This window comes from Sabethes cyaneus, chromosome 2, assembly GCF_943734655.1.
Source record: "Sabethes cyaneus chromosome 2, idSabCyanKW18_F2, whole genome shotgun sequence".
NCBI lineage: Eukaryota > Metazoa > Arthropoda > Insecta > Diptera > Culicidae > Sabethes > Sabethes cyaneus.
Window position 1 is genome coordinate 183,493,907 of NC_071354.1, and position 27,091 is coordinate 183,520,997.

Below are 27,091 nucleotides of genomic sequence, written 5' to 3' on the forward strand. Positions count from 1 at the left end.
GGGCGGGTAACCGTCGGCAATGAAGATCTCTGATTAGAGCGACAAGAGTGGCACATGATCTTCGTAAAGAACCAGTTGTTGAATAAGGCAAGAGTTTTGAAGGCGGCGCGCAATGACGGTTTGAGGAGCATTTTCCTATCCAGCTTTTTACGAGCCATAATAGAGCTTCCTAATTTGCGGTTGTGTTGGTGGTTTGTTTTCCCCCAGTTTGAAAAACGTCATGGAAAAACCAACAGCAGCAGCAACAAATTGCGTGTACGTATACGCGGCATAGTGTGCGTTCGGTAGCTGTCAGCAATCTCAATGGCGGACGTGTTCGTAATATTTGAACAGCGTTTTTGACATTTCTCTAATACATCGCACATTTTCTTTCCGTACATTCCTTTAGTTTTATCGTGAACGCGCGGAAAGAAAACGTGCGATGTATTAGGGAATTGTCAAAAATGCAGTTCAAATATTACAAACACGTCCGTCATTATGGCTCGTAAAAAGCTGGATAGAAGGAAGCTTTCATTGGCGAGGATTACCACAAAAAAAAAGTCGGGAGATTACGTGAAAATGTTAGAGATAAGTTCGATCGAACGCAATACGGCTTTGAATAGTCCGGAATTTGTTTTTCAATGAGACTATGCTGCAATCCAGCTTTTTACGAGCCATAATGGCGCACGTGTTCGTAATATTTGAACAGCATTTTTGACATTTCCCTAATACATCGCTCGTTTTCTTTCCGTACATTCCTTTAGTTTTACCGTGAACGCGCGGAAACAAGACGTGCGATGTATTAGTGATTTGTCAAAGATGCCGTTCAAATATTACGAACACGTTCGCCATTATGGCTCGTAAAAAGCTGGATATACAACTCAAATCTGGCTGAAATGCGGGTTTCTGATAATAATTGAGTGACCAGCTTGTTCTCCGGATCTAAATCCCATAGGGAACCTTTGGTTTTATACTGTGTATTATCAATTTTACAAGAATGGTAGACAATTCGATAACGTCCACATGTCGAGTTGTCGTTGGGGCAGATGAAGCAGGATATACCTGGGAAGATGATTGTGTCAATGAAAAGGTAACTAATTGTGCCTACTGGCAAAATTCTTGTCCCAGTTTCAAGATCAGCTGCCAGGGATCAATGACAAATACTACATAAATCGATATTTAAATAATCTACGGATTGGAAGTGACAAACGTCCATCATCCAGTTGATCTCACGGTCCTCAATCAAGGTTCTTCCACTTTCAACCGTGGTTTCGCAGAAATAGCTATTCATTTGGCCGAAAATCCAGCTTTTTACGAGCCAAAATGGCGGACGTGTTCGTGATATTTGAACAGCATTTTTGACATTTCCCTAATACATCGCACGTTTTCTTTCCGCACGTTCCTTTAGTTTTACAGTGAACGCGCGGAAACAAGACGTGCGATGTATTAGTGAAATGTCAAAGATGCCATTCAAATATTACGAACACGTCCGCCATTATGACTCGTAAAAAGCTGAGAAGAGATAGTGCGCCATTTCAACAGGAAGAAAGAGGATTGGAAAGAGAATGTCGCTTGGAGGTTGGTTCACCAGTGCATTGTCAATCATAGCAACCCTGTTGCGTACAGAAAAATTGGACAGCGTTATCAGTTAATTTGCAACAGCTATGGTGAAAATAGTCAAGCAACTATGCTCGATATTTTGTTCGCACTGCCAGCTCCGCCAGTTGGACATCGTGAGGCACTTCACGTTGGCCGGATATAGCTGACCCGGCAATTCACAACGTCCTCTCCCTTCTGGAACGAACGGTCGCCTGACAATGTTGCGCGATCGTAAACTGCATCAAAAGCTGGAGAGGAAGACCGAGGGAAAGGTGGCCTTATCATTAGGCGCCTTGGGCTGGACTGGAAGCTTGGAATAACCGGTAAAACGGTTAAGAAATGCATAAGCGTCAGTCGAGGCCGGCCGCGACGAGAAGCGCGACGTTGTGGTCATAACAGATGACGAGACGTACTGGACGCTGGATGGCAATGACCGGCAGGCGATCGGACACTTTACGTCCCCGCAAAGTTGGTAAGCGATGACGTCAAAAATATCTCTCACCACGTTCACGACGAAGGTTCTTCTGTGGGTGACGATCAACGAGAAGGGAATAACGAAGACATTGTTCTTTCCTTGGGAGCTTACGGTGAACAGGGAGATATACAGTACAAAATACCTGCCACAAGGTGCCGCCTTCTATAAGAAGTTTCACATGAAAGAGGATATGGTTTTTTGGCCGGACCTAGTCTCGGTCGATTATGCTAAGAAATCACTGAAGATAAACGTACTGAAGACCGCTATCCTTCCTAACATTATCTAGCTGTGATCGATAGAATATTTTGGACGAACTTCAAACGGAGGATCTACTCCAATAATTTCGGAGCCAAAACGAAAAAGCAGCTAATCGCTAAGATCACGAAAGAGCTGATGAACATACCGATATCCATCCATCGGCCATGGCTAACTGTTCTGGTCAAATTCCGAAAGGCCACCCACCCGGCAGGTTGTCGCCGTACTTTTATAGTAGGCTTAATAAGCTTGGGACTTGGGAAAAATTGTTACATTACCTTTTGTAGTTTTTTAATGCATATGTTAGCGATTACTTCCTTATCATTGTCACTAGAGACAAAACCATAGAAGTGACCAGAAGTTCATGATAGAGATGACTGGCCTTGGCCTCTTTGTAATGCGCTCTCATTCTTAAAGGAAATTCTTAAGGGGATCGTGAGCTATACAGTGTACTGGAGTCGACGGACCCCATCCTAGCCACCACCAACATTGTCGTTCCAAAAGCCGGAGCAAGATCAGGGAGGAAGACATTCATAAGATAGTGAAAGAACGGCGAAAGGCCATGAGGGTGGCCAAACGCCTCCCAATCGATCATCTACAGAAAGATGAAGTCACCGAACGGTACATCGGAGGAAATCCTTAGTAGAACGAGCGGAACCATGAGGAAATCCAAGAGGACCATTGGTTGGCGGTACTATGGAAAAGAGTTAATGTAAATCTACATCAGAATCTACATTCCGCTTCCAGAGTTCCATTTGATTCATTCTACAGACTTCGTTCCCAACTATTAATGTACAAGACAATTGGGGTTCTCGTTATATTTACCCATTGACTCTAATATTTACTCTAATAGTCGAGGTTTGAACAGACGACGACTGTCCTATTAGACAAGTGCCGTGCCTCGAGGGCAACTGGGAAGCAATCTCGCAAAATTTTTGAAGGACTGTTCTGCCACCGACGAATACTTCATCAACGTTATAAAGAAGCACAAAATACTCAAAGGAGTCGCGGTCCGAAACTATTTACTATCTTTATCGCGTTTCACTAACTGGAGCTAGGAGCTCTAGCTTGGTCAGAGTAGATGAGGCGGAGCAACCCTATAATCTAGAATCTTGTTAAAAACTGCCGACACCGATTGTTGAATACTGAATGTTCCTAAAGAACTATGCTGCCGAACTGGGGGCATAGTCTAATGTTTCTAATCCCAAAACAAAACGAACAAGGTGACCAGACAGCAGGGTTTCGAACCATTTCGTTGACCAGCTGTGTCACGAAAATCCTGGAACAGTGGTTGACTGCCTGCTTAGCTATTTTCTCCGACAACAACACAACTGCCTTACATTGCCTTCAGAACGGAACACAGAAAGGATTCCTATTTCGCAGAGCTCCCAGAAACTTATAAAGGCAGCGTTCACTCAACGGGTAAGCTCACACCCTTTTAACATTCCATGAAACACAGATACCTAGATATCTAAAACACTGTTTAAAAATAATATTGATAGCACTTGGAAGGATGGAGTAAACCATGACTGCACAACAAATCCAACCCAACAAGCCAAAACGAAAAGTTCGACCAACTTTACCCCACCATTAGTTTCACATAATGCACTCAAAACCGACTTCCGTACTAAACCGTCAGCTGGCTGTGCCGCTTTCAAACGGTAAGCGAAGTGATCAGCTGCTGGCACAGCTTTCCGTACTCATTCTGATCGCCGGAAATGCGACGCAGCTTGATACCCTTTCCACTGTGACTATCCTTGATGCGTCCTTCGAATACTTGCAGCTCGATCTGTAGCCCGCCGGAATATTCCAAGCTGAGATTTGAACTATCGCCTGTTCCAGTCCCGCCCAACGTGGCGGTATCTAGATCTGCTCGACTGTGCTGACCGCCATCCGGGTCTACCACTTTGGCCGCATTGAACACACAGCCCATCGGGGGCATTTTGGAGTCGATCCTTCGTTTCACCATTTCCAATATTCGAGAGGAATCCAGCGCGGAGCACTCCTGCGGTAGCGGTAGTTCGAAGCATTCGTCCGTTAGTGTCCGTGTGTCACACAGCGAGTCCGGGCTGAGACGAGCGTCTTGCTCAGAGTGAGAATCGCAACTTTTGAAACCGGAACTGGCCGACGGTTCTTGACTAGGTGAGAGATTCGAATGGTTCGAATCGTTACTGAGACTATCGTCGCTGAAACCGAGAGATTTATCACTACCTCGTCTCGCGTAAGATTCGCTAGTGTCCGTTTCTAGTTTTGTTGAAGTCGACGTTGAGTTGTTCTCGGCTTCGAGACTAGCTTTCCTTCCAACCCCACGCGTAATAGAAGGCATATCGCTGGAAGGTTCCGATATAAGCAATCCCTGGAATCCTAGTCCTGAACTTTGGCAATTCAGCGAATCGTCGCTATCATGGCTTGAGTCTGACAGTGCCACCAGGGTTATCTCGCTTCCTTGAACGTCTGTTAGACAGATTTGTGGATGGGTGTGCTGAAAGCTTAAATCTTCCGGTGAACCGCCGGCCGATTGGCTTTTGTACGGTACGCCCCCATGGAACGGTGCGGCAGTATGATTTTCCTCTTGTATGATACATAGATTCGGTGAAGTCGGGGGTGTCGCGGTTAGGCGCATTTGTTGCGGTGGCATAAGGCTAAAGTTCTTCATGTCGAAATAGTTATGTGGTGAGCTTCCCGCAATCGAAGCATTCATCGAGAAGTTATTTCGTGGGAAATCTAACTCTACACTATTGACTACATCCATACTAAGATCTAACGGTTCATTGCAAGACACTGGAAATGCTGCTGACGTTCCACGAGTAATGGACCCTCCAGCAGCCGACGGTGTCGCGCTGCCAGTGTTAATAATACTAATACCATGTGTGATCTGGTGCATAGGTGAGGCACCACCACCGGTTGTACTGGAAGGTCCAGGTAAGATAGGCGACGGACATTCGCTGTAGTATACTGGAGAAGGACAGCCACTGTTACTGTTGCTGCCAGCAAAATTTATTCCTGGAAAAACTCCCGGCATTCCAAAGGGGGAATAAGGCAAACCACCATAATAACCATAGTTCGGTGTTACAATACTGCTGCCAGCGAGATTATTGGGCTGCAGTGTTGCCGGTCGTGCAGTAAGTGGAGAAACGCTCTGACTGTGCTGCAGCTGCTGCTGCTGTAAGGTGTAACCTAGGTCGGGAGCAACCGAATGAGCGAACAATCCCAACTGTTGCCTTACTTCGTACGGTAACGTTCGTGTGCTTATGATATTCTTGGCGGTCTCAATTTGAATGCGCTTCTCGAGCACCAACTTCTCCAGGCCAGGTATCAGCGAGAGCACCATGTCCTGGGGCAGTTGTATGTCTTGCTGAGATCTGTCATCGAACGGTTTGCAGTGCATTGGAGACCCAGGTAAGCTTACCGAGTTGTCTGCTAGAGGGGGGCTTGGTGTGATTAGCAAATTTCGCTGCTGAGTGCCAGCATTGAGACCCTTTTGTAGCTGCTGGCACTCTTGGAATGGTCCTTGGAATTGTGTGTTGATTTTGGAGCCTTCCGATGCTCTCCTGACGGGACTGTAACGACCTGCAGGAAATAGAGACGAATGTTTGAATGCGTTAAATTGTTATTAGTAGATTGAGTAGTTGATAGAAAAGATAAATGAAATGATCATTCAAGTACTACATCAATAAATAAAAAAGCACAAAATATATCTAATGCAGTGATTAGCAGGTGGCCTGAATGCTCTCCTCAGATGTCGGATTAGTTAGCGAAGATATCGTGGCTGAACGAGGTAGCGCGTGCTACTTACCAAACTCCTGTACTGTGGGCAGTTTACATGTTCTAGCAAAGCGTCTACTACACACATTCTGCAGTGCATTGGAAGTGGCAATTGACTGTGCCGAGGTAGATTGCAAGGAAGGACCAGGCGCTGGCGGTGGAGGATTTTGCTCTAGTCCCGCCGGTAGCCCGAATGCTCCCACCAGTGGAGTCAGTGAATTGGGTCTACCCGATTGTATGCCTGGCATAACTCCCAGGGCAACAGTGGAGGGACCGCTTACGCCGATTCCGGACATATGTGCTGGCAATGGCGCCGTCGTTGGCGGTGTGCTCATTAGCGATGGAGGTAGGTAGTTGCGGTTCATTCGTGCCTCTACTTCACGTATTAAATCAGGACTAATCACTACACGGTTCAATTTTAGTTTTGTATAGGAGTTACAACATCGAAACAACACCAAAATCAAACGAAAAGAAATACAATAAAACATTAAGAAAATAAATGTCAATTTATAAATAAAAAAAAATAATCGCATTCATATACAAAGCATGCATGCATAACCAATCAGAACATCTTTAAAACAGCGAGCGCAGTTTTTTTTTTCATTTCAGCCTTTTTCATACCTGGTGGTCTCTCCATAACCGTTAGAAGGCCTGTCCTTCGTGTGCGGCCTCCGCCGGAGGCTCCCGTTGCAGTCGGTGCAGGGGAATGTGCTTGCGGTGGTTCCATAGTTGCTCCATTGCTGTTGGACAAATCTTCGGTGCATCCTACGGTGTGGCGCTTGGCACAACCTCTCCCGTGCATGTATCTGAAAACAAAACACGGGAAATATATTGTGTTATCGTATTTGTGGTTCTCTTTTTCCGAGAATTCTTCTAGATCCAAGATTACAGGTTCTTCGGAGGAATGGAAGCCCACTCCAGGAACTTGAATGTAGTAAACTGCCCGAGGTTCAGAGACAGAATTGAAATTAGTGCATCCTAGCGGCTCTTTAGAGTCGATAAGCTATGATGAGATGATAACTAAACTAAAAGCCCGATTCGATAAGGTCGAATCGGACCTAATTCAAAGATTGAAATTCAATAATAGAGTGCAATTACCAAATGAAACAGTAGAAAAGTATGTTTTAGCGTTAAAACTCCAAGCGCAGCTTTGCGCGTTTGGAAATTTTAAAGATTCAGCAATAATTGATAGAATAATCACGGGGATTAGGGACAACGATCTAAGGAAAAAGCTAGTGGCTACGGAAAGATTTTTGTCTAGCTGGGAAATTACCGTCAACAACGCGAGGAGCTTTGGTACAAACATGGAGCAAATGGAACCAGGAAGGGTAGCAGCTCACCGATTGGGATACCAGAACCAAGGCAGAAGTAGGCAACCATTTGTGCCTAATTCTGACAACCCAGGCGAGGGTACTGATAGTGATGTCTGTTAATCGTTCGATTAATTCAAGTAATCGAATAACTTTAAAAATATTCGAATAATTTTTAATCGAATACTGCCAACACGAGTAGTTGAATTAATCGAATAGTTCAAAGGAAATAATATGAATGCGAATAATCCCCGAATAATGGCCGCTAATCGTTCATAATCGTTCGATTAATCGAATTAATGAAAAAAATAATCGAATATTTCTAATCGAATACCACTAGCACGAATAGTTGAATTAATCGATTAGTGCAGACAACGCTCGCCGATTAATCGGTAATCGAATAATTGAAATTTTCGGACATCACTAGGTACTGATTGGGGAAATGTGAGGAACCGATTAGGATATAAATCCCAACCCTTTTAATCATATGGAGAGAAGGTATAAATCTGCAAGGTGGTTTCCAGTAGAAAATAGAAGGCGTGACTACTCCCAATTAATTTGCGACTATTGCAGCATTAAAGAACATATTAAGCGAAAATGTTTCAAGCTTAAGAACCAAAGGCGTGATGCGATAAAGTTTGTTGGCCAACCTTACCGTACGCAAGAAGGTGTAGTGGAAGATATTATGACAGACTGGCGGCGAATTGGTTTTGATAGTGACGATGAGAACGAGGATGATAGGAATACAGGTGAAAACTTAGAGTGCATGCAAGTTTCTTCAATAAATAACATCAAAAATCCATGCTTAATACTAATCAACATAGAAAATATTAAAGTTCAAATGGAAATAGATTGTGGCTCGTCGGTATCAGTGATGGGGAAGAGACAATATTTTTCAAATTTTACAAAACCTCTGTCACAGAGCAACAAAAATTGATTGTTGTTAATGGGGACAAATTGAAAATAGAAGGAGAAGCGAATGTTTCAGTAAAATTTATTCAGGGATATTCAAGCTAATTTGGAACTTTTGGTTCCATTGTTGGGTAGAACTTGGGTGGACGTGTTTTACCCTAGGCTAATCTCATGTTTTTAGTCTTGACCTTGAAATGCGCGGTCTTACATATATATTGATTTTTTTTTTGAAACGATGGTTCTACAATTGATGACGGGACGGTAGGGGAAAGAAATTAAATTTTTTTTGGTGAAGGAGGGAGAAGTGCGTTCCTATTTCATAGGAACGGGGCCTTCCCTCGAAAACCCGCGCTGAGAAACGCGGCTAACACACGCTGACAGACGAACAACGTCACGTCGTAAGGGCCCTGCATAGTGTCGTCGTCTTGCCAGTAAAAACCAGTTAAATTTAAACTTCCCGGTCGATAGTTATCTACAATAGACGTAGGAAGAGGCACAATTTGTGTCTTTAACCCAACCAGAAGCGTTGCTATCTTGATGAGTGGGTTTTGCAGTCTCCTTTTGTCCAGAGCCTCTATGGTTCAAAGGTACAAGTACCAGCGAACCACATGCCCTGGCGGGTGTTGTGGGTTCGAATCCGGTTATAATCTCAGATTATAGCTTGGTTCGACTCATGCACCTTCCAGCATTGGACAAAAGGTAGGAGTCAAAACGACTACTTGTTAAGTGTAGCTACCAATATGCCCCTCCCCCCTCCTCACCTTTCTGCTCTTCCCCCTCCTTCAGCAAAAAAATTTTCATTTCTTTCCCATACCATCTCTTCATCAATTGTAGAACCATCGTTTCAAAAAAAAATATCAGTATTTTACCTTAATTGGAGGGATTATTTTACAAACCTTGGTTCAATTAAAAATGTATTTGATATGACCGGCCATGAAATCACAACAGAAGTAAAAAAAATTCGCAAAGTATTTGTTAAAGATTTCTCAAACTAATTGAGGAGTTCGAAGCTGAATTGGTTTTAAAAGAGGAAGTACCCATTTAAAAAAATACATATAACGTACCGTACAGATTAAGAGATAAAGTTTCACAGTATTTGGACAAATTGGAGAAAGTCATTAAAACTAGCCACCACTTAAAACTAGCGAATGGGCGTCTCCAGTGGTAATTGTAATGAAGAAAAACATTGAAATTCGTTTGGTAATCGACTGCAAGGTCTCGATCAACAAGCTAATAATCCCGAACACTTACCCTTTACCCATTGCTCAGGATTTGTTTGCGGGTTTAGCGGGTTGCAAGGTGTTTTGCGCTTTAGATTTAGAAGGCACTTATACTCAATTATCATTATCAAAAAGGTCTAGAAAGTTTATGACTATAAATACTATAAAGGGATTATTTACGTACAATAGGTTGCCACAAGGAGCGTCTTCCAGCGCTTCAATTTTGACGCAGGACTACGTCTTTCAGGTTTTGAACGCTAATAGCTTAGTGGTTTCCCGAAGGATTTTTAATATTCTTACATCAATCGATAGGAAAATCTTCTAAGAATTGGTCCAAATGAAGAAAAGTATAGATTCTTAATGTTGAACTATTGAAAAACTGTAAATAATGAAACTATGTTTTACCAAAATTCTTGTTTCATGATTGATTGGAAGATTATTTACGATGATCTAAACCTAGTCAAACCAAACCAAAACAAGTGACCAAGTTTCCTCATTTCAACAAGATTTCTTAACACCGCGATTAAACCTAGACCATTCTGAGATCCTTGCTTGGGAAGTACGCCAGAAAGAGTGACAAAACCCCCTCGTGCCAACAGATTTCCTACGAACGTGATTAAACCTAGTCCATTTTGATGTCTGTGTTAGGGAAATGTGTTAGAAAAAATGACACAAGTTCGTTGTCCCAACAGAACGCAAATTCTTTACTGCGAGACGATTAAAGCTAGGCGAATTTGATATCTGTGTTGGAAAAATGTGCTACAGCTGTAGTGTTCGGTTAAAATATGTGTCTGTATGAATACGCATGCTTGCCGTTTCTTCAGAAGTGTAGTAAAAAAATCAGAGGGGTTGTGTACAAGACACGACCGCATATAGGTGACGCAGGACTACGTAAGTCTCTTTGTAGTGATAGTAGCATGTATTCATGCTTGTAATCAATCGATTCTTCATGTATACATGCTATATGCAACATATATACATGCTACATGCGTTAAATGTAACATTTATCAAAGTAGTAACATTGCACACGTTCAATTCTCAAAAGATTGTACATTTGGAAACAATTTAACAAAATCAAGAACACAAACTATTGCTTTCCTGCTACCTAACGGAAATTAAAGATTGTTTTTATTACCAATGGTTCCCCACGTTGAAGGGATCTTACCAATTCAATCCTATTTTACCAACAGCACATCTTTTGACGTAGGACTACGTCTTACGGCAAGTTTTGAGATAGGGTGTCATTCCAAAAAATCGAAATATGCGAGCGTCACGAAAAATGAAAGGTTTTGAGCGCTAATACCTCAGCGGTTTTCCGATCGATTTTCAATATTCTTACACCAAACGATCGGAAAATCTTCTAAGAATTGACACAAATGAAGAAAAGTATGGATTCTTGATATTGAACTATTGAAAAGTTGAAAATATTGAACCTATGTTTTACCAGAATTCTCGCTTCGTGATTGGTTGGAAGATTCTTTACGATGATCTAAACCTATACCAATTTGATATCTGTGCTTGGGAAGTAAGCCAAAACAAGTGACAAAGTTCCCTTATTTCAACAACATTTCTTAACACCGCGGTTAAACCTAGACCGTTTTGATGTCCTTGCTTGGGAAGTACGCCAGAAAGAGTGACAAAGCCCTTCAACGTGGGGAACCATGGGTAATAAAAACAATCTTTAATTTCAGTAAGGTAGCAGGCAAGCAATAGTTTGTGTTCTTGATTTTGTTAAATTGTTTTCAAATGCACAATCTTTTGAGAATTGAACGTATGCAATGTTATTACTTTGATAAATGTTACATACAACGCATGTAGCATGTATATATGTTGCATATAGCATGTATACATGAAGAATCGAATGATTACAAGCATGAATACATGCTACTATCATTATAAAGAGACTTACGTAGTCCTACGTCACCTATATATGCGGTCGTGTCTTGCACATAGCCCCTCTGATTTTTGTATGCCAGAAGGGCATTGGGTTAAAAGTCCACTGCGACAGTCTTAATGATCGTCTTTTGTGGCAGACAGGCACGTTAAAACTTTTACATGCCAATCATGCGGGAATAGTTAAAATGAAACAACTAGCTAGGCAATTTGGTATATTGGTATGGAATAAATTTGGATATTGAGAGGTACACTGCGAGTTGCGATATATGTAATAGTATGGCTACAGTACATAAACCAAAAATAGAATCTAAATGAACCCCAACTACTAAACCTTTTTGCAGAATTATTATACCTTCCTCTTAATAGTAGATAGTTTCTATACTCTCTATCTATCCAATGTGGCAGGACATGTTGCTAGAATGCCGGACAATTATGCTGCAAAAATTCTTTTGCATCGAATCAGGAAGAAACACAGCGGTTGAGGTGGCAAAACCAGGTGAAGCGAGATCTGGGTATTCGGGATAGTCTCGGTTCTTACAAGAGACAGTCCCTTTCGAAACAGATACAGTCCAGAGCGGCATTGCATGCTGGTAAATGTATAGAAAAAATGTAACCTTTTCGTTTCCATTGGGAGAGCTCAAAAAGGGAGCTAAGAAAGCCAGCTCAGAAAAGCTCCAGGTGTGGATCGTAGCATCCTCAAGAGTAAGAGAGGAATGGCTGATACGACAGCTTGACTGCCTGCAACTGTGGTTAAAAAGGGTACAGAGCTTACACCAAATATTCGGTATTGTGCTTTTGTGAAAAGAGAATGGTAGCGAAATTCGATAATTTTAGGTGATAAAAATTCATCACGCCACAGTCCACAGCCGGTTTACTTTAACAAAATTTTCCACGTGGTGGAATGTCCAAAGCGAAGCCGGATTTTCGGGAAATTTTCTACTTTAACTGGAATATAGCACATAGAATACTTGAGGAAGTGTTTCACGGTAATGCTGCAATCTCGGCTACAACTGATAAATCGTGTAAATTTCGAAATTTCAGGCATGATGATTTCAGCGTTGAAGATAAACCCTGCGTTAGGAAACCAAAAAAGTTAGATGAGGAGGCGTTACTCGATTAAAATTTAGTGGATTTTCATAAACAATTGTTCTACAATGCTCGGTTTAATAGTTCTACATTTTTGTAATGAACGATGTCCGAGAAAATCGGAAAACTTCCTTTAGTATTTTTTAGAAAAATAGAACAACTCAATTTTTTTAGTTTTACCTTTGAATTTCATCACTGGAATCATCCGGCACTTCGATCCCCGGTGCCGCCGGCATCGGATGGTCAACAACCGTAGGTATAATGACGTGTGCTGCCTGAGTACCGTATATCACGTCACCGGCCGGTTGATCGTTAAAGTTGGTTGACGTTGGGTAGTAAATGTGCAAATTAGCGCCGCCGTCAGAGGCCCGTCTGCCGAATGCACCTGTTGACAAAAACAAACAAAAACATCAGATAATGCAGTCCATTAAAAACCTGTAAGGTCAGGTGTATACACTTACTTGCACCCATGACCATAGGCGGTTTCAACAAATGTTGATCTTTGATAGTGAGATTGTGAACTGGCTGATTCTGTAGCATCGGTATGTTGATGGGAACGTTCTGCGTTGGCGGATTCTGTTCCGCTGGTCCCACTTTAAAGTTGATGGGTACATTTGGATTGGCCAATGCTTGTTCGTGTGCAACATCACCCGGACCGACAGTGTGTCGTCGCGTGTTGGCCGAAGTACTCGCACAGGTAGGCGGAAATAGATGATCCGTAGATTCAGGTGTTCTCGCTATGTTTGCATTATCAAGTTCATATTTTTCCAACTCATCTGTGGTAGCGATTCCAGTAGACATATTCAGAATCGGAGACCCGGTACTAGTCAGCGGGCTGAGCCGTTCTAACGAATCATTTTTGATCACTTCGGTTCGATCCACAACACCGGTTGTGATGCTAGTTTTACGTGACCTTGAGTACGCCAAACTGGCGTGATGCTGTAGACGACTTTTTTCTTTTCGCTTTTGCTTCAACTTGTCGACAAGGAGATAATAAATTGCATAAATATGATCGAAACGATTCTCATGGACTGACTGTGCGATCATGTCGGCCGTAAGGCCGGGAAGCTGAAGCATATGAGTCATAACGATTGTATCTAAATTTGCGCTTTCGGCCTGTTGGTACGAGCCGGTTTCAAGTATTGGAACAGTGTTGTACATTTCTAACCATTTGTGATTTCCTATCTGTTTTAGTGTGTACCGTTTCTCCGGTTCGACGACCAGCATGTGCCTTATCAGGTGCTCACATTCTTGCGACATAAAAAATGGAATTCTAAACTTGCCAGCCACAACGACGCTACGCAAATCGTGCAGTGTAGCACCGTCGAACGGAAGTGCACCACATACTAGCACATATAGAACGACTCCAAGGCTCCATATATCTGATTTAGGACCATCATACTCCACACCTTGGAAAACCTCCGGGGCCGCATACGGCGGTGACCCACACCACGTCCGCAAGGGAGTTCCTTCGGAGAATGTATTGCTAAAACCGAAGTCGGCTAATTTAACGTTCATCTCATTGTCCAGAAGAACGTTTTCTGCTTTTAAGTCCCGATGCACGATACCTTTGCAGTGACAGTAATCGACGGCAGAGATAATTTGCGAGAAAATCCGTGCCGCCTCCTCCTCCTTCATGCGACCATTGGCAACCAAGTGATCGAATATCTCCCCACGTGCGGCGTGCTCCGTTACCAGATAGATTTTGTTACGTGATTCCATGACCTCGTACAGTCGCGTAATGTGCGGATGATGTAACACCTTTAGTATTGAAATTTCGCGAAATGTTTTCGCCAGGTTCTCCTCGTCGAGACATGTTTTATCGATTATTTTGATTGCAACCTGCGGTGCGTCGTCCAGAAGCAGCAGCAACAGCAGCAAGCCGGACATGGAAAGGGAAGATAATAGAAAGACACTAGATTAGATAGCGCAGACATATTAATTAAAGGCAGTCTATCGCAGATTAGATTTTGCTCTCATGCACACGCATCGATAAACAACCGTTGCTTATTGGCGTGATAAGTGTTTGTACTTTATTTATCATTCATTCACTTCGGGTCCAGCTGTTCCCATAGGTCTTCTGCGGTGGTGCAAAGTTTAGGGGAGTTTATTTTGGGACGTTTATCAATAATCTATTTGAGGAATCAGATTCCTTCAATCTCGATTCAATTCACCGTGACCTGATTTTTGATGCCAAATGAAGTAGGTAATACAGAGAATTTGTTGCTAGGACTAGGACTATAATACTCGAAATCTGGTCTTAAATGTCACATGGCTTAAAGCGCGTGCAACGAAAGAATATTGACTAAAAATGAAATTTCTAAATTTCAACAGCCGTCGTACTGTTGTTAAATTTTGAACTGGAAAATTGTAAACTCGTTTGAAGCGAATATTTTTTTCAAGTTGATTTCATTTTCATTTTTCATTGCAACAAATATTGTTTTTTAAAACTGAAATATAATTCTGAATATTAACGATATCACTCGTTGCCAGCTGCAAGCTTTGTAAACACCGGTGAATCAAAATGACTCATTGAAATGTGGGGTTTGATAATCAAGCCGAGTGGTCGAGTTTATTCAAAACTAGTTTATTTGCTTCTTGTGATCGGCGGTTTGCGGCGAAAATAAATATCAATTTAAATGCCAGTTTGTCCGTACGTTTCGAGTTACTTACTGGCTTACACTCATCATCTGCGGAAACTAAAACATTATATAAACCAACATTACACCTAATACAAATTAAATTTAAATTCAAACTTACAAATTTCGCGACTATACACTATACACTTTATCTCTTTACAAACACATAAACTAACTAGTTACAAAAATCAAGTTTATAGACATAAATTGGTGTAGAATAAATCAGCCTTATAATTTCACAACAATACTGCATAAAATTTGTGCATTCAAGCTCAAAATCTAAGTTTTATAGTTGAACCCCTTGGAATAAGCCTGAAAGCATTTTAACAATGAGATTCGCCCAGCCCTGTTTGGCCTTGTTTTGATTTTTTTTACTTAGTTTCGCCTGTTTACATGCGTCTGTGTTTTGAAAACAACGAAGTTTCGCTCTTTACTATCGCCTGTTTACAAAACGACTTGCAAATAAGCCTGTTACTTCATAACAATGAAAGGGGCTAAACTGCAAATTGTCTTTTGTTTTGATTAAACACTTCTATCGCCCATCACTAAAAATTTGTTTTAAATAATTCTAACGATTAAAACAGAAGAAAGGATTCTTGCCAAGGTTATTATCAGTCTTTTTAAGGCTGATGGTGCAATAAAACGATTTGTTTACAATTTGCTAGTTGAGACCCAATCGCGAATGACTCCGGAAATGTAAACAAATCGTTTTATCACCATCAGCCTTAAAAAGACTGATAATATCCATAGCGAGAATCCTTTTTTCTGCTTTAATCGATAGAATTATTTAAAACAAATTTTTAGTGATGGGCGATAGAAGTGTTTAATCAAAACACAAGACAATTTGCAGTTTAGCCCCTTTCCTTGTTATGAAGTAACAGGCTTATTTGTAAATCGTTTTGTAAACAGGCGAAACTGCGTTGTTTTCATAACACAGGCGCATGTAAACAGGCGAAATTAAATAAAAAAAAAATCAAAACAAGGCGAAACAAAGCTGGGCGATTCTCATTGTCAAAATGCTTTGAGGCTCATTCAAGGGGTTCAACTAGAAATCTTAGATAATCAGCATGAATGCACAGATTTAATGCTGTATAGTTGGGAAATAATAAAATTGCTTAAATCTACAACAATTAATGTCTTTAAACCCGATTTTTGTCACTTTCATTTAAATTACGACTTGAAAATGTATTTGCAAACTTTCACAGTGGTATTCCTCATTGTTTACATTTTGCTAGTTGCGTCCTAATCGCAAATCACTCCGGATTTATGATGTTCTATTCGTTTGTGCAAAAATAGGAGTCACAACGACAAATTGTTAAGCGTAGCTACCTTTTAAACCAGCCCCCCCCCTTCTTCCTTTCCACTCTTTCTCCTCCATTCCCAAAAAAATTTCATTACTTTCCCCTACCGTCCCTCCATCAATTGGGTATTTTAATTTTCCCAAAAAAGTGAATTTTTCTATCTTATTTGATAGCCCATCGTTTCCTGAATCTAGCAGTTCTTTTTTTATTTCAATTAAGTCAATATTCGATGAAAAAATTAATAAAAATCAAAACTAGAATGATTGGCTGTTTGACAGATATCAACCAAGCCGATTGATTGACTTGATGTCAGAAGTTCTCTCCCTCTCTTCTATCTCTCTGATAGAGCTCTTCGTTTTAACCGAGCTTTTAAAGCTCTCATATGAAACCTGTATCGTTCGATGACCATAGTGTATCTATTCACTGTGTTGTCTAAGGCGAGCTAAAAAGAACAGTGGTTTACTTATAAGCTATCGTCTTATTCCAATTTTTTTTTTTCAAATATAAAAAAAATGTTTTTTCATTACTTCCATTAGTCAAATTCGGAAAAGTCTTCATGTAGCGATTGAATGGCATCATATCTTGTCAGAATATGCGGAAATTAGAGATGGTCGGGTTTCACATTTTCCAAGCCCGAACCCGACCCGGGCCCGAAATTTTTTTTGCTGTCAAACCCGGACCCGACCCGAACCCGAATTTTTATTTTCTGTCAAACCCGAGCCCGACCCGAACCCGAAATTTTATTTTGAGTCAAACCCGAACCCGACCCGAACCCGGATTTATTTTTTTCGTTAAGCCCGAACCCGACCCGAACCCGAATTTTTTTTTCGGCCAAACCAAAACCCGATCCGATCCCGAATTTTTATATTATGTTAAATTTGATCCCGCCCTGAACTTGAATTTTATATTAATTTTCATAAAACTCGAGGTGTGAGTTCAAATCTCGGCAGTTTTCTTTTCGTATTCTCTATAACGTTCGAGCTCTAAAATTCATTTGAAATTGTAGGTTTTTTTCACCCTTCTATTTCTTTTGAAACTGAATTGAAAATTCTAAAAAAATAAAATAAAGTAAGTAATATTTTTCTCGATAAAAAAAGAAATAGTAGAGGACCAAACTTTGCATTATGTTTTAAATATATTTTCTAATAAAAGTAACTAAACACAATTGTGTGCCGTGAAAATGAACCAAAAAAGCAATGGGTCAAATGACCCCTTCACGGCAGAGCTGCCATAAATACAGATATTTGTGCATGCATAAATTTGAGACCCTACCGTTTTATCCGCAGTATTTTATTTTCTCGATCTAATTTTTAAATAACATAAATAGTTTATGAAGTACTTTAAAATTCAGGAACATTAGTAGAGCCAGAAATCACAGCAACTGAAATAATTGATGGGTCCCAAATTTATGCACTCACAAATATCTGTATTTGTGGCAGCTCTGCTTCACGGTATGTTTAGTGCTAAAGACAGCTAAACTTACAACTATTCCGAGGCACGAAACTTTTTGGAAATCGGAATAGAAACCAATAATTTATGATAGCAGACAATTCTAGTCTTCTGTCAGTCCACCCAATCACTAGTTTGGGCGTAGTTATGACATGATCCAACTAACGAATTCTGGCGAATTCTGGAATATATAACTTTTGGTCTAAACTCGATCTAAATCTGAAAACACTAAAGCGTCTAAAAAACAATCAGTCCAGTGTAGTTGATATCTAAGTCATACTAAATATCATTAAAGTACTGCTTATTTTATTATGTTAAAATAATACTTTTACAAGAACTGAATATGGACATGGTTCGATTTCTCATAGCCCAAACCCGAAACCCGGACTTATTTTTCTCGCTAAGCCCGAACCCGACCCGAGCCCGAATTTTTTTTTTTGGCCAAACCCGAACCCGACCCGAGCCCGACACCTGGCAAAACTGTCAAGCCCGAACCCGACCCGAACCCGACGGGTTCGGGTTTTTTTCGGGTTTCGGGTCTGAAAACCCGAGACCCGACCATCTCTAGCGGAAATGTATATACCACTAAAATACCCAATTGTAGAACCATCGTTTCAAAAAAATATTAGGTGTAATGTTGGTTAATATAATTTTTTAGTGTCCGCAGATGATGACTGAAAGCCAGTAAGTAACCCGAAACGTACGGAGAAACGGGCATTTAAATTGATATTTGTTTTCGCCGAAAACTGCCGATCTCAAGAAGCAATCAATTTAAATTGCGGCGATCAACTCAATGTATCTAAACAAGTTTAGTTAGGTTTATTTTTTGCGATGGAAACTGTGCAAAAAACGCCATTCCAGCAAAGAATCTAAACAGAATAGGAAGTCTTTCTACATCGAATGCAAAGCAGATCCGGTTGCACAATGAAACAATCACTATAGATATATAAAGGTTAAACACCCAAAAATCATACAAAAGCAAATTGCTGTGAAGGGGAAAGCGCGGAAAGTTAGATTGAGGAGACAAGTGTCGCACGCTTAATAAAAATGTTGTGGAGGTTCCTTTCTACTAGTCCGTCTGTGATTCAAAGATTACACATTATATGCGAATCACTGGATCTGAAATCTGTTCTCCAGTACTCCGTTGATTCCCGCCAACAAGGAACTGTTTTCTAGGGAACATCCACGTGCCCAACTGCCAACAGCTTAGTAATCACTATTTTGGCATCTAACACATACAAAATACATCTTCAAATATACCTTAACCAATAACCATAATACCCCAACACATGACGTCAATTCCAACATCCAAAAAATATTTACGAAAATCCATTATTTCGACCTTCCAGAGTAGGGTCCCCCTTAATAAATCAACACAAAAACATGAGGTTGATCTAGTTTTTTGGTGGTAGAGCTACTCAGAAGCTGAGTTTGTAAATTTTAGGGGCATTTTGTGAAGTTTTGACTTAGTTTTAGTTCAATCCAACCTGTTAACCGGGGTGGCTCTTGCTGTATCAAGGGTTATTTCTCTCCACTATACTCGGTTCTTGGTTACTTGTCGCTAATTAGTTGAGCGTCTCGACACACGCAAATCGGTTTCAATCTGGTCGAGCTATCTAGCACGTTGGGCCCCTCTATTCCTGGTGAGGTTTTTGAAGAGAACCAATTTTACTGCATCCGTGCACAGCGTTGCCGTACACGTACGTTGCCGGCACACTGCAGTCTCCCAGCTTTCGCCGGGCGTACGATGGGAATCTTTCCAAGTGGTGCGAGCAACTCGTGGTTCATACGCCGATGCCCGCCACTCTCTGCTTTCCGTTTGTACTCCGCTTAAGACCATCCGTTCAAAAACGGCAAGGGCACGCATGTCCTCTGTAAGCATACTTACTGTCGCAAGTCCGTAGAGGACTACCGATCTGATTAGCATTTTATACAGCGTCAGCTGTCTGCTGCGGTGTATGCTCCTTGATCGTAGCGTCATGCGGAGAGAAAGGAGGCTCGATTTCTAGCTTGCATACATCGTTTATTCTCCTTAGTCATATTATTTTGTCGATAACGACCAGAGATTCCAAACATTTGAACTCATCAACCACTTACAGTTCATCGCCGTCAATTGTCACTGTCCGTGGGAAGCGAACGTTGTTTTCTCTGGAGCTTCTTCCTACCATATATTTTGTTTTTGACGCATTGATATGTGACCCATTCCTCCTAGTCTCCGTTTTTAGTCTGGCGTAGATTGCCTCCGCCATCCCAAGATTTCTGGTAATGATGTCGATGTCATCTGCGGTGGCTAGAAGTCGGCTACTTTTGCCGAAGATCGTTCCTCTCGTTTCAATGTCTTCTCGCCGGATCACGCCTTCAGCGCCGGATCAGCTATATGTAGAATAATATACAGAACAAACCATCCCCTTTGCGATTTGGAGGAACTCGGGGATGGAGTATTTCCTACATTTCTGGTGGATTTGTCGGAGTGAAAATTGGATTGGATCCGCCGCAGATCTCTTCGAGATCGGAAGTAGACACGCGACGCGTTATATTGCTGTTGCTCATCGAAGAACTGCTTACACCTGTCGACCATCTCGCGCTCGTTTTTGACCAGGGACCCTCGTTCCTGCACGTATCAGGCTTCGGTGTGTATCTTTTACGATATTGGTTCACCTTCTCATAGAACTTGCACGTCTCATAAAACAGCCCGGAATAGTTGTTCTACCTCTTGACGATCTCTGTCTCTCTAGCGCTTTTTCCTCCTCAAGATCGTACTTGGGCAAATTCTCCCTCATGGCAATACTTGGATAGTTTTTCCAAACTCTTTGTTTTCCTTTCTATCGCTTGTTTGACATTCCCGTCAAACCAATCATTTCGTGCACTCGAGGTTTCTCCACCAAGCACTGTACGGCGAGGAAAAATATCTGTGCAAAAATCTGTACAATGCAAAATAATCAGAATGAAAGAGATAGAGAGTCGTTTTGCTGACTATCTCCGTCTCTTTCACTCTCATGTAAAAGCTCAAAAATCTTGTTAATCTGTGTAATTTGGCGAAAATCTGTATTCTATGCATACAGATTCTGTTCAGGCGATTTCTTTCAAATGACTGTTAAACACAGAATAATCTGTGCATGTGGCAACCCTGCTGCGGATGCGACCTTATTAACGGCCAAAAGTGTCCTGTTCCATCTGTCTTCGAAGGTCAAAGCAGCCAGCTCCACAGAGGAAGGTAGAGCTTCATCCAGTTCGCGCGTGTAGTACTCGGCAACTCACGGGTTGCCTAATTGGCGATTGTTTGACCAAGGAGGGCGGCTTTGTAGCGAAGTATATACCGTCGAGTCGATAGTTTTAAACGCACATGTACTACTTACTACCAGGTAATGATCTAAGTCGATATCCGCACACCGTAGGGAGCGTATGTTGATGATGTTCGAGAAAAACCGGCCATCGATGAGAATACTATCGATTTGGTTTAATGTTCGTTGGTTAGGTGATTTCCAGATGGCTTTGTGGATATCTTTGCGAAAAAAACGTGCTTCTGATCACCAAATTTTGGGAAACTGCAAAGTTCATGCATCGCTGGCCATCATCGTTTGATCCAATTACTGGTTTATACACCGCTTACTTGCCAATCTGGGCGTTTATATCCCCGATGACGATGTTGATGACCAGTGGTGAACAGTTGTTGTACGTTGCCTCCAGCTGTGCAAAGAATGCTTCCTTCTCGTCGTTGGATCTACCTTCGTGAGAGTGCAGAGAGTGCACGTTTATGATAGCGTAGGCGTCGATCCGATCCTCCGTTTCTAGCTATTCTACCAACCTATGTGATGATCCAGGTTCAGGCCCAGCAGGACCTTCTCCAGCACTCTCACATCCGATTGCTCAGTCTGTTCTTTTCCTAACATATTCTACCAGAATATTCGTGGATTAAGAACGAAAACCAAGAAACTTCGATTGGCACTCTTCGCTAGCGACCGAATGTCGAATGTCAGGACATTGGATCCAATCTTATCTTACCGAACGCTGCGCTTTTGTCGGTATAAAGGGTAGCAATTCGACTTGTTTCGAGATACCATCTGGTGTGTCTCAAGGTAGGCATCTAGGGCCTTTGATATTTGATTTGAGCTAAGCAGACTTTTTAGCTCATTTAGCTGATGTACGCCGACGATTTAAGATATTCCGTGAAATTAAAATCAGACTTGACTGCTGTACTCTCTAAAGCGATATTGATTCTCCTTCACGATGGTGTACTCTAAATGGTATGCAAGTTTATGTAATATCACGAAATGTTACGTCATATCCTTTAGCCGACTACAAGAGTCTCTGCGAAACGAATACTCTATCGGACAGAGCCATACACGCCGAGTGCAGACCATAAAGGACTTGGGCGTTACTATTGATTCCAAAGCCAGATTTCAACACATTTCAACGATCACTGCTAGGGCCTTCACAATAAGTATTGTACAAGCAGTTGGAGTCGTGAAAAGAAACACCAACGCATTTCAAGATATATACGCGCTTAAATCGTTGTATTGTGCACTTGTTCGCAGCATTCAACAGCATAAAGGTCATCCAAAAGATTTTCTTTAAAATATGCCCTGCGTCTTCTGGCCTGGAACGATACCGCAAATCTACCAGCCTACGAGGAACGTTGCAAGCTTATTGATCTGCATTCATTAGCTGCCAGCTCTCTCGTAAGCCAGGTAGACATTCATGTTCCCCGAATGCAGCTCTGAAATCGTATCCTGCTGTGGCAGCACTCTCCCATCGCACAAACTACGGATACAATGAACCTTGGGCCATGTGTTGCCGTGTTTTCAATGAACTTGGTGAGCCTATGATTTTCAAATAAGTAAGAATGTTTATAGACGTAGAGTCCAACCATTATATTAGTAAATTGTCTGTGCAACTATGTTGAAGATGTTTTAAATAAATTTAAAAAAATAGTTGAACAAACGGTCTGCCACCCTATCGCCACGCACGAAATTCAAGGATCTGCAGTTTCAAGTACCAAGCATCCATTCTAGGTCTTTATTTCGTCGCCTTTCCAATGTTCTGAGTCGAATTTCCTTGATTTTTTGTAGTAAGATGGGTTTGGGTAGGCAGTCTTACTAGGGCCACGCTCCGAGTCTGCCATTTTAGGTGTAGTGCCGATTTCAGTCACCCGCTCAGGTTCTGACGCTGCCGTGAGCCACTCCTAACTTAGAGTACAACCGCTCATTTGGTTGAGGAATCTTCAGGCCACCAAGAGCCGCCCCTAACATGGTACCACGAGCAGGTAAAAATACGAGTTGCTGGGTAAGAGGCCAAGAACCATTATGGGGTCTATTACGTAATCATGCAGTCGTTACAATACACTACAATATACTCCTCGCATGACAGTCCCATTTTCTATGGAGTTTGCTATATAAATGGGACTGTTATGCGAAAAAATATTTAATAAAATACGAAAACTGATATTTGAATTGAAAATCATATGGAAATACGATATACGCAGTATATGCTGTGTGCTTTTCATGAAAGACGTTCAGATCTTTGATCTGCTAACAAAAATATTTAAAACCGTCCAGGAATTAATACATTTTTGATTTTATTACATGTTTGTTGACAATCAAATCGGTATTCATTTTATTATGCTGTGCTATTCTGGTGCTTCACTATTATTACAGTGTACCATGCGTTTCCATTGACCCAGATTTTCATACAAATTTCAAAGTTTTCTCTAAAATGTTCCTCAGGCTACAGCTGTACGAGCAGTGCAATCTGCAATGAAGTTATGGATCGATAAAACTACACTATGACGTATATGGTTAATACTAAACATACCGGGCAGGGGTCATTTGACCCCTTACATTTTTGGTTCATTTTCACAGCGTTACAGCACTTTTCCGCTTTACTATTTTTATTAGAAAATATATTTAAAACATAATGCAAAGCTTGTTGCTCTACTGTCTATCTTTTTATTGAGAAAAATATTAACGCTAACCTATCGACAACTGCGGCAATTTCGGTCTGTTAGCAAGGAGTTTAGTCGGTATGTTTAGTGTTAAATTCAAAGCCTCTGACTGATAGTGATGTTTCCATGTTAGATGAGATTGCGATAAAGCCATTAAAAGTATCGAAAAGAAAGTGAAGAGTCAAGAAAACCGCAATTTTTATATTTCGACTATTCTGACTTAGAAATCTACCACTAAAGCTAAGCTTCAATTAACATTAAGCTTGATGAATTATTTATAAGTTTAAGATTAAAAGAAAATTTAGATTCATGTGAAATCAAGGCGGGTAAAATACAAAGCTGAAAACACAAGAGAATATGTTTAAGCATTACAATTAGAGGTGGACACTAACATTTTTACCTACCAATTTGACTACTTAAGCTATCGAACCGTCAAACTATAACTAAGTTAAAAAAATTAGCCAAACGATTCTTAAAAGAGATAGTTTAAATATTTTCTGGAAATATATACATTGAAAATGCTTTTCATGCTTTTCAGTTTTCTTTTTCATCCTATATCATGGAATTGTTCAGTATGGTAATAATTAGCCATGTCTAGTGCAGTTAATTGTCAAGAATTAAATTTCTTACAATGCTTAATTTAAAATTATTTTAATTTATTTAATTTAAAGACCTCATTTTTTACCATGTCATGATTGATTATCGGTGCATTTCCAACTGCAAAAACTAATAGGGTTTTCAGAATAATTTATTTTAGGCTCTTTAATCCGTATTTAAGCTTAACTAAAATAATGTAAACAAGTGCTTTTATCAGAAACCTCCAATTTCACCATGTGTTTATATATTATATAAAACTCTGGTTTCGTTCGAGTTCAGAACTAATGAAAACGGTATAAGGTCATCAGGATGTTTGAATATCCGATGTCGACTTGTCCACCTACCTAAATAGAAGCAAATTATGTCAACCCTCTTACATATGGTCCTTGCAAGTATACCATCATCAATGTCGTTGCTGTACAGCGAGGTGGAGGTACACGATACAGGAATCAATAAATAGTGAGAACGAGGATATTTCCCATAACAGTCGCATATTGCAAAAAAGAACACACAAAGGAAACCGGAGGTTTTCAGCAATGGCTATTTTCTATCCTCGGGTATTTTCGGTGTCCATTGTTCCATAGCTCACATTACTTCCTGTACTATTTCCTTGAAACTAGGCTGCCCGTACTATGCTACCTATGAATATAACAACGAGCAACGGGAGAAATAGTTATATGCGATTTGAGTATAGCCTCAACACAATCAGATAAAATTGGCTGATAATCGATGTTCCATTGTTATATTCGTTGGTATCTAATTTATTTTAGGTCAATTAGTTTTTCACTGCTATTTATTTCAAAATAGGTGAAGTATTATTTTTATTCACTCATGAAAACATTCATTAATAACAGAATTTCGAGAGCAAAAAATAGCAGTTTCTAAAGAAAATACTCTTCTTTTTCCACTCTCACTAAATTGTATAACTTCGAAACATACCCACCCTGAACCACTAAATTTGACATAATTAAGAAAATGGAACCCCGTGCACGAATTGTATACACTGTATTATTTGCAACACTTTTTTCGATCGGTATTTAACAATCATAAGAAGCAGCAAATCACACATAATAAATATGTTGGGTGTGATTCGCCAATTTTCCCAGAAAATTAGTTTAATTTTTTCATTTTCGACGAAATTTAACATTTCAAATACTATGCTCACTAATTCTATCCATCTAGTTTAGTGTTTTCCTTATTAAAGTAAAACAAACATTGTATTTAAAACCTGCTGCAGCATATTTCATATTTTCTTTCACGGACATCGGACAATTGATTACCGAAGTATCATTCCGATGCTGTTTTCAGTCGTTATCTTTCGGAACGCAATTCAGTATCTCATCTCGGAAATGGTTTGCGTGCATTTGTTTTGGTCCGAGCAAAACACACAGTTTGACGTTCATGTTCGAAACGACTCATGGCACACCGTGCGACTGTGTGCGTGTGCACTCGGCAATCAGTTGGGACGTTCGAAATCGATGTTTCGTACAATAATGGCTGCTTGTCAAAATCTAGCTCAACTCAGGTAGAAAATTGATAAAAATGAGATTTCTATGCATTACACTTCCTTTGTCACCCCTGAATTATTACCTTCGAGTTTGTGATCACATTCGAGGCTAGTTTCACCACAGCGAAGTTGCCTTTTCCGATGGTTTTATCCAGTTCGTAATATCCAACACGCACAAGTTTTTCAATGGGCAATTGTTGTGCGGCCGCAGCAGCCGCGTAATTTTCGTTCATTTTGAACACCCTATTCACATGTTTTCTATGCGATGGTTTGTAATTTCCTATATTCACACTTTATGCCATCACTTGCACGAATTCACACGTCTAGAATTGTAGTTTTCCGATGTAAAATTCACTCGCGAAAAAGATTCGTGACGACAGCAGCATGCGAGAACAGACTGGTTGATTCCTATTGGAAGAGATTCACTCAAATACATGCAAGATGGCGACACATTACTATTGCAGGCCCATTCAGAACTGAGATCAGGTGTTTCTGTGCACAGTATTGAGAAAAAAGACTGCTTAAGATCACATTTGATTTGTCCACTTTTTCTTATTGCGAGATAGCAATCAGCATACTACAATATATATTAAACGCCAGTACATAAATGTGCTGATTCTGTGGCCGATACTTATTTAATTCTGTTTCGTTTCTCTCCTACACCATTATGATATAACAAAGTGCTTGATTCAAGAATATTTAATTTACACATTTTGCATTGTCTCCTCACATTAGTACGCACACTGTTGAAAGACACGCACACCAATGGAGCCATTCATGCTTCAACCAATGAAAAAATAAATTGATATCTTGTAGTATCACCATAATTCAGCTCTTATCTGTCACTGTCGATAAGTGAAATACTTATATTTAATCACGCTTTTCTTCACTATCGCCGATCTGATAAGACGTTTCCCGGTGTAGAATTAACATGCCAGGTTATGGTCTCAGTGGTATCGAGCTGCAAAATGCAGGATGACCTCCACTCGCCTTCTTAGCTTTAACAAGATCACAATTTTTCAATTAACATTGGTTTTCTTTCTCCCGTCCAAGATCTTGCTATACTTGAAGCGAACACAGACGTATGTGGCTCACTACTGCAAAGTGAAAACGACTGCGACCACGACGACGACGATGACGACGATGGCGATGGCGATGGC

General features: G+C 40.7%; 1 protein-coding gene across 2 annotated transcripts; it reads right to left on the minus strand.

Annotated features, from left to right (window-relative positions):
* Window positions 1–1,871: 1,871 nt before the first annotated feature.
* On the minus strand, window positions 1,872–27,091 carry LOC128734531 (uncharacterized). Of its 2 annotated transcripts, XM_053828781.1 has the most exons (7): window positions 27,027–27,066; window positions 26,015–26,339; window positions 12,959–14,339; window positions 12,678–12,882; window positions 6,695–6,879; window positions 6,105–6,476; window positions 1,872–5,878 (listed from the first exon to the last, which is right to left on the minus strand). In XM_053828781.1, the coding sequence occupies exons 2-7, from the start codon at window positions 26,162–26,164 to the stop codon at window positions 3,963–3,965; spliced, it is 4,209 nt and encodes a 1,402-aa protein (XP_053684756.1). In that variant the 5' UTR covers window positions 26,165–26,339; window positions 27,027–27,066; the 3' UTR covers window positions 1,872–3,962. The 2 variants fall into 2 exon arrangements, with proteins under 2 accessions (XP_053684756.1, XP_053684755.1); XM_053828780.1 differs by having other exon boundaries at window positions 26,015–27,091.

Coding starts and splice junctions, on each gene's coding strand:
- LOC128734531 (XM_053828780.1), bottom strand. CDS start 26,164: ATGAACGAAAATTACGCGGCTGCTGCGGCCGCACAACAATTGCCCATT. Junction 6,477..6,694: donor GGTTATGGAGAGACCACCAG/GTATGAAAAAGG, acceptor TGAACCGTGTAG/TGATTAGTCCTGATTTAATA. Junction 5,879..6,104: donor GCCCACAGTACAGGAGTTTG/GTAAGTAGCACG, acceptor TATTTCCTGCAG/GTCGTTACAGTCCCGTCAGG.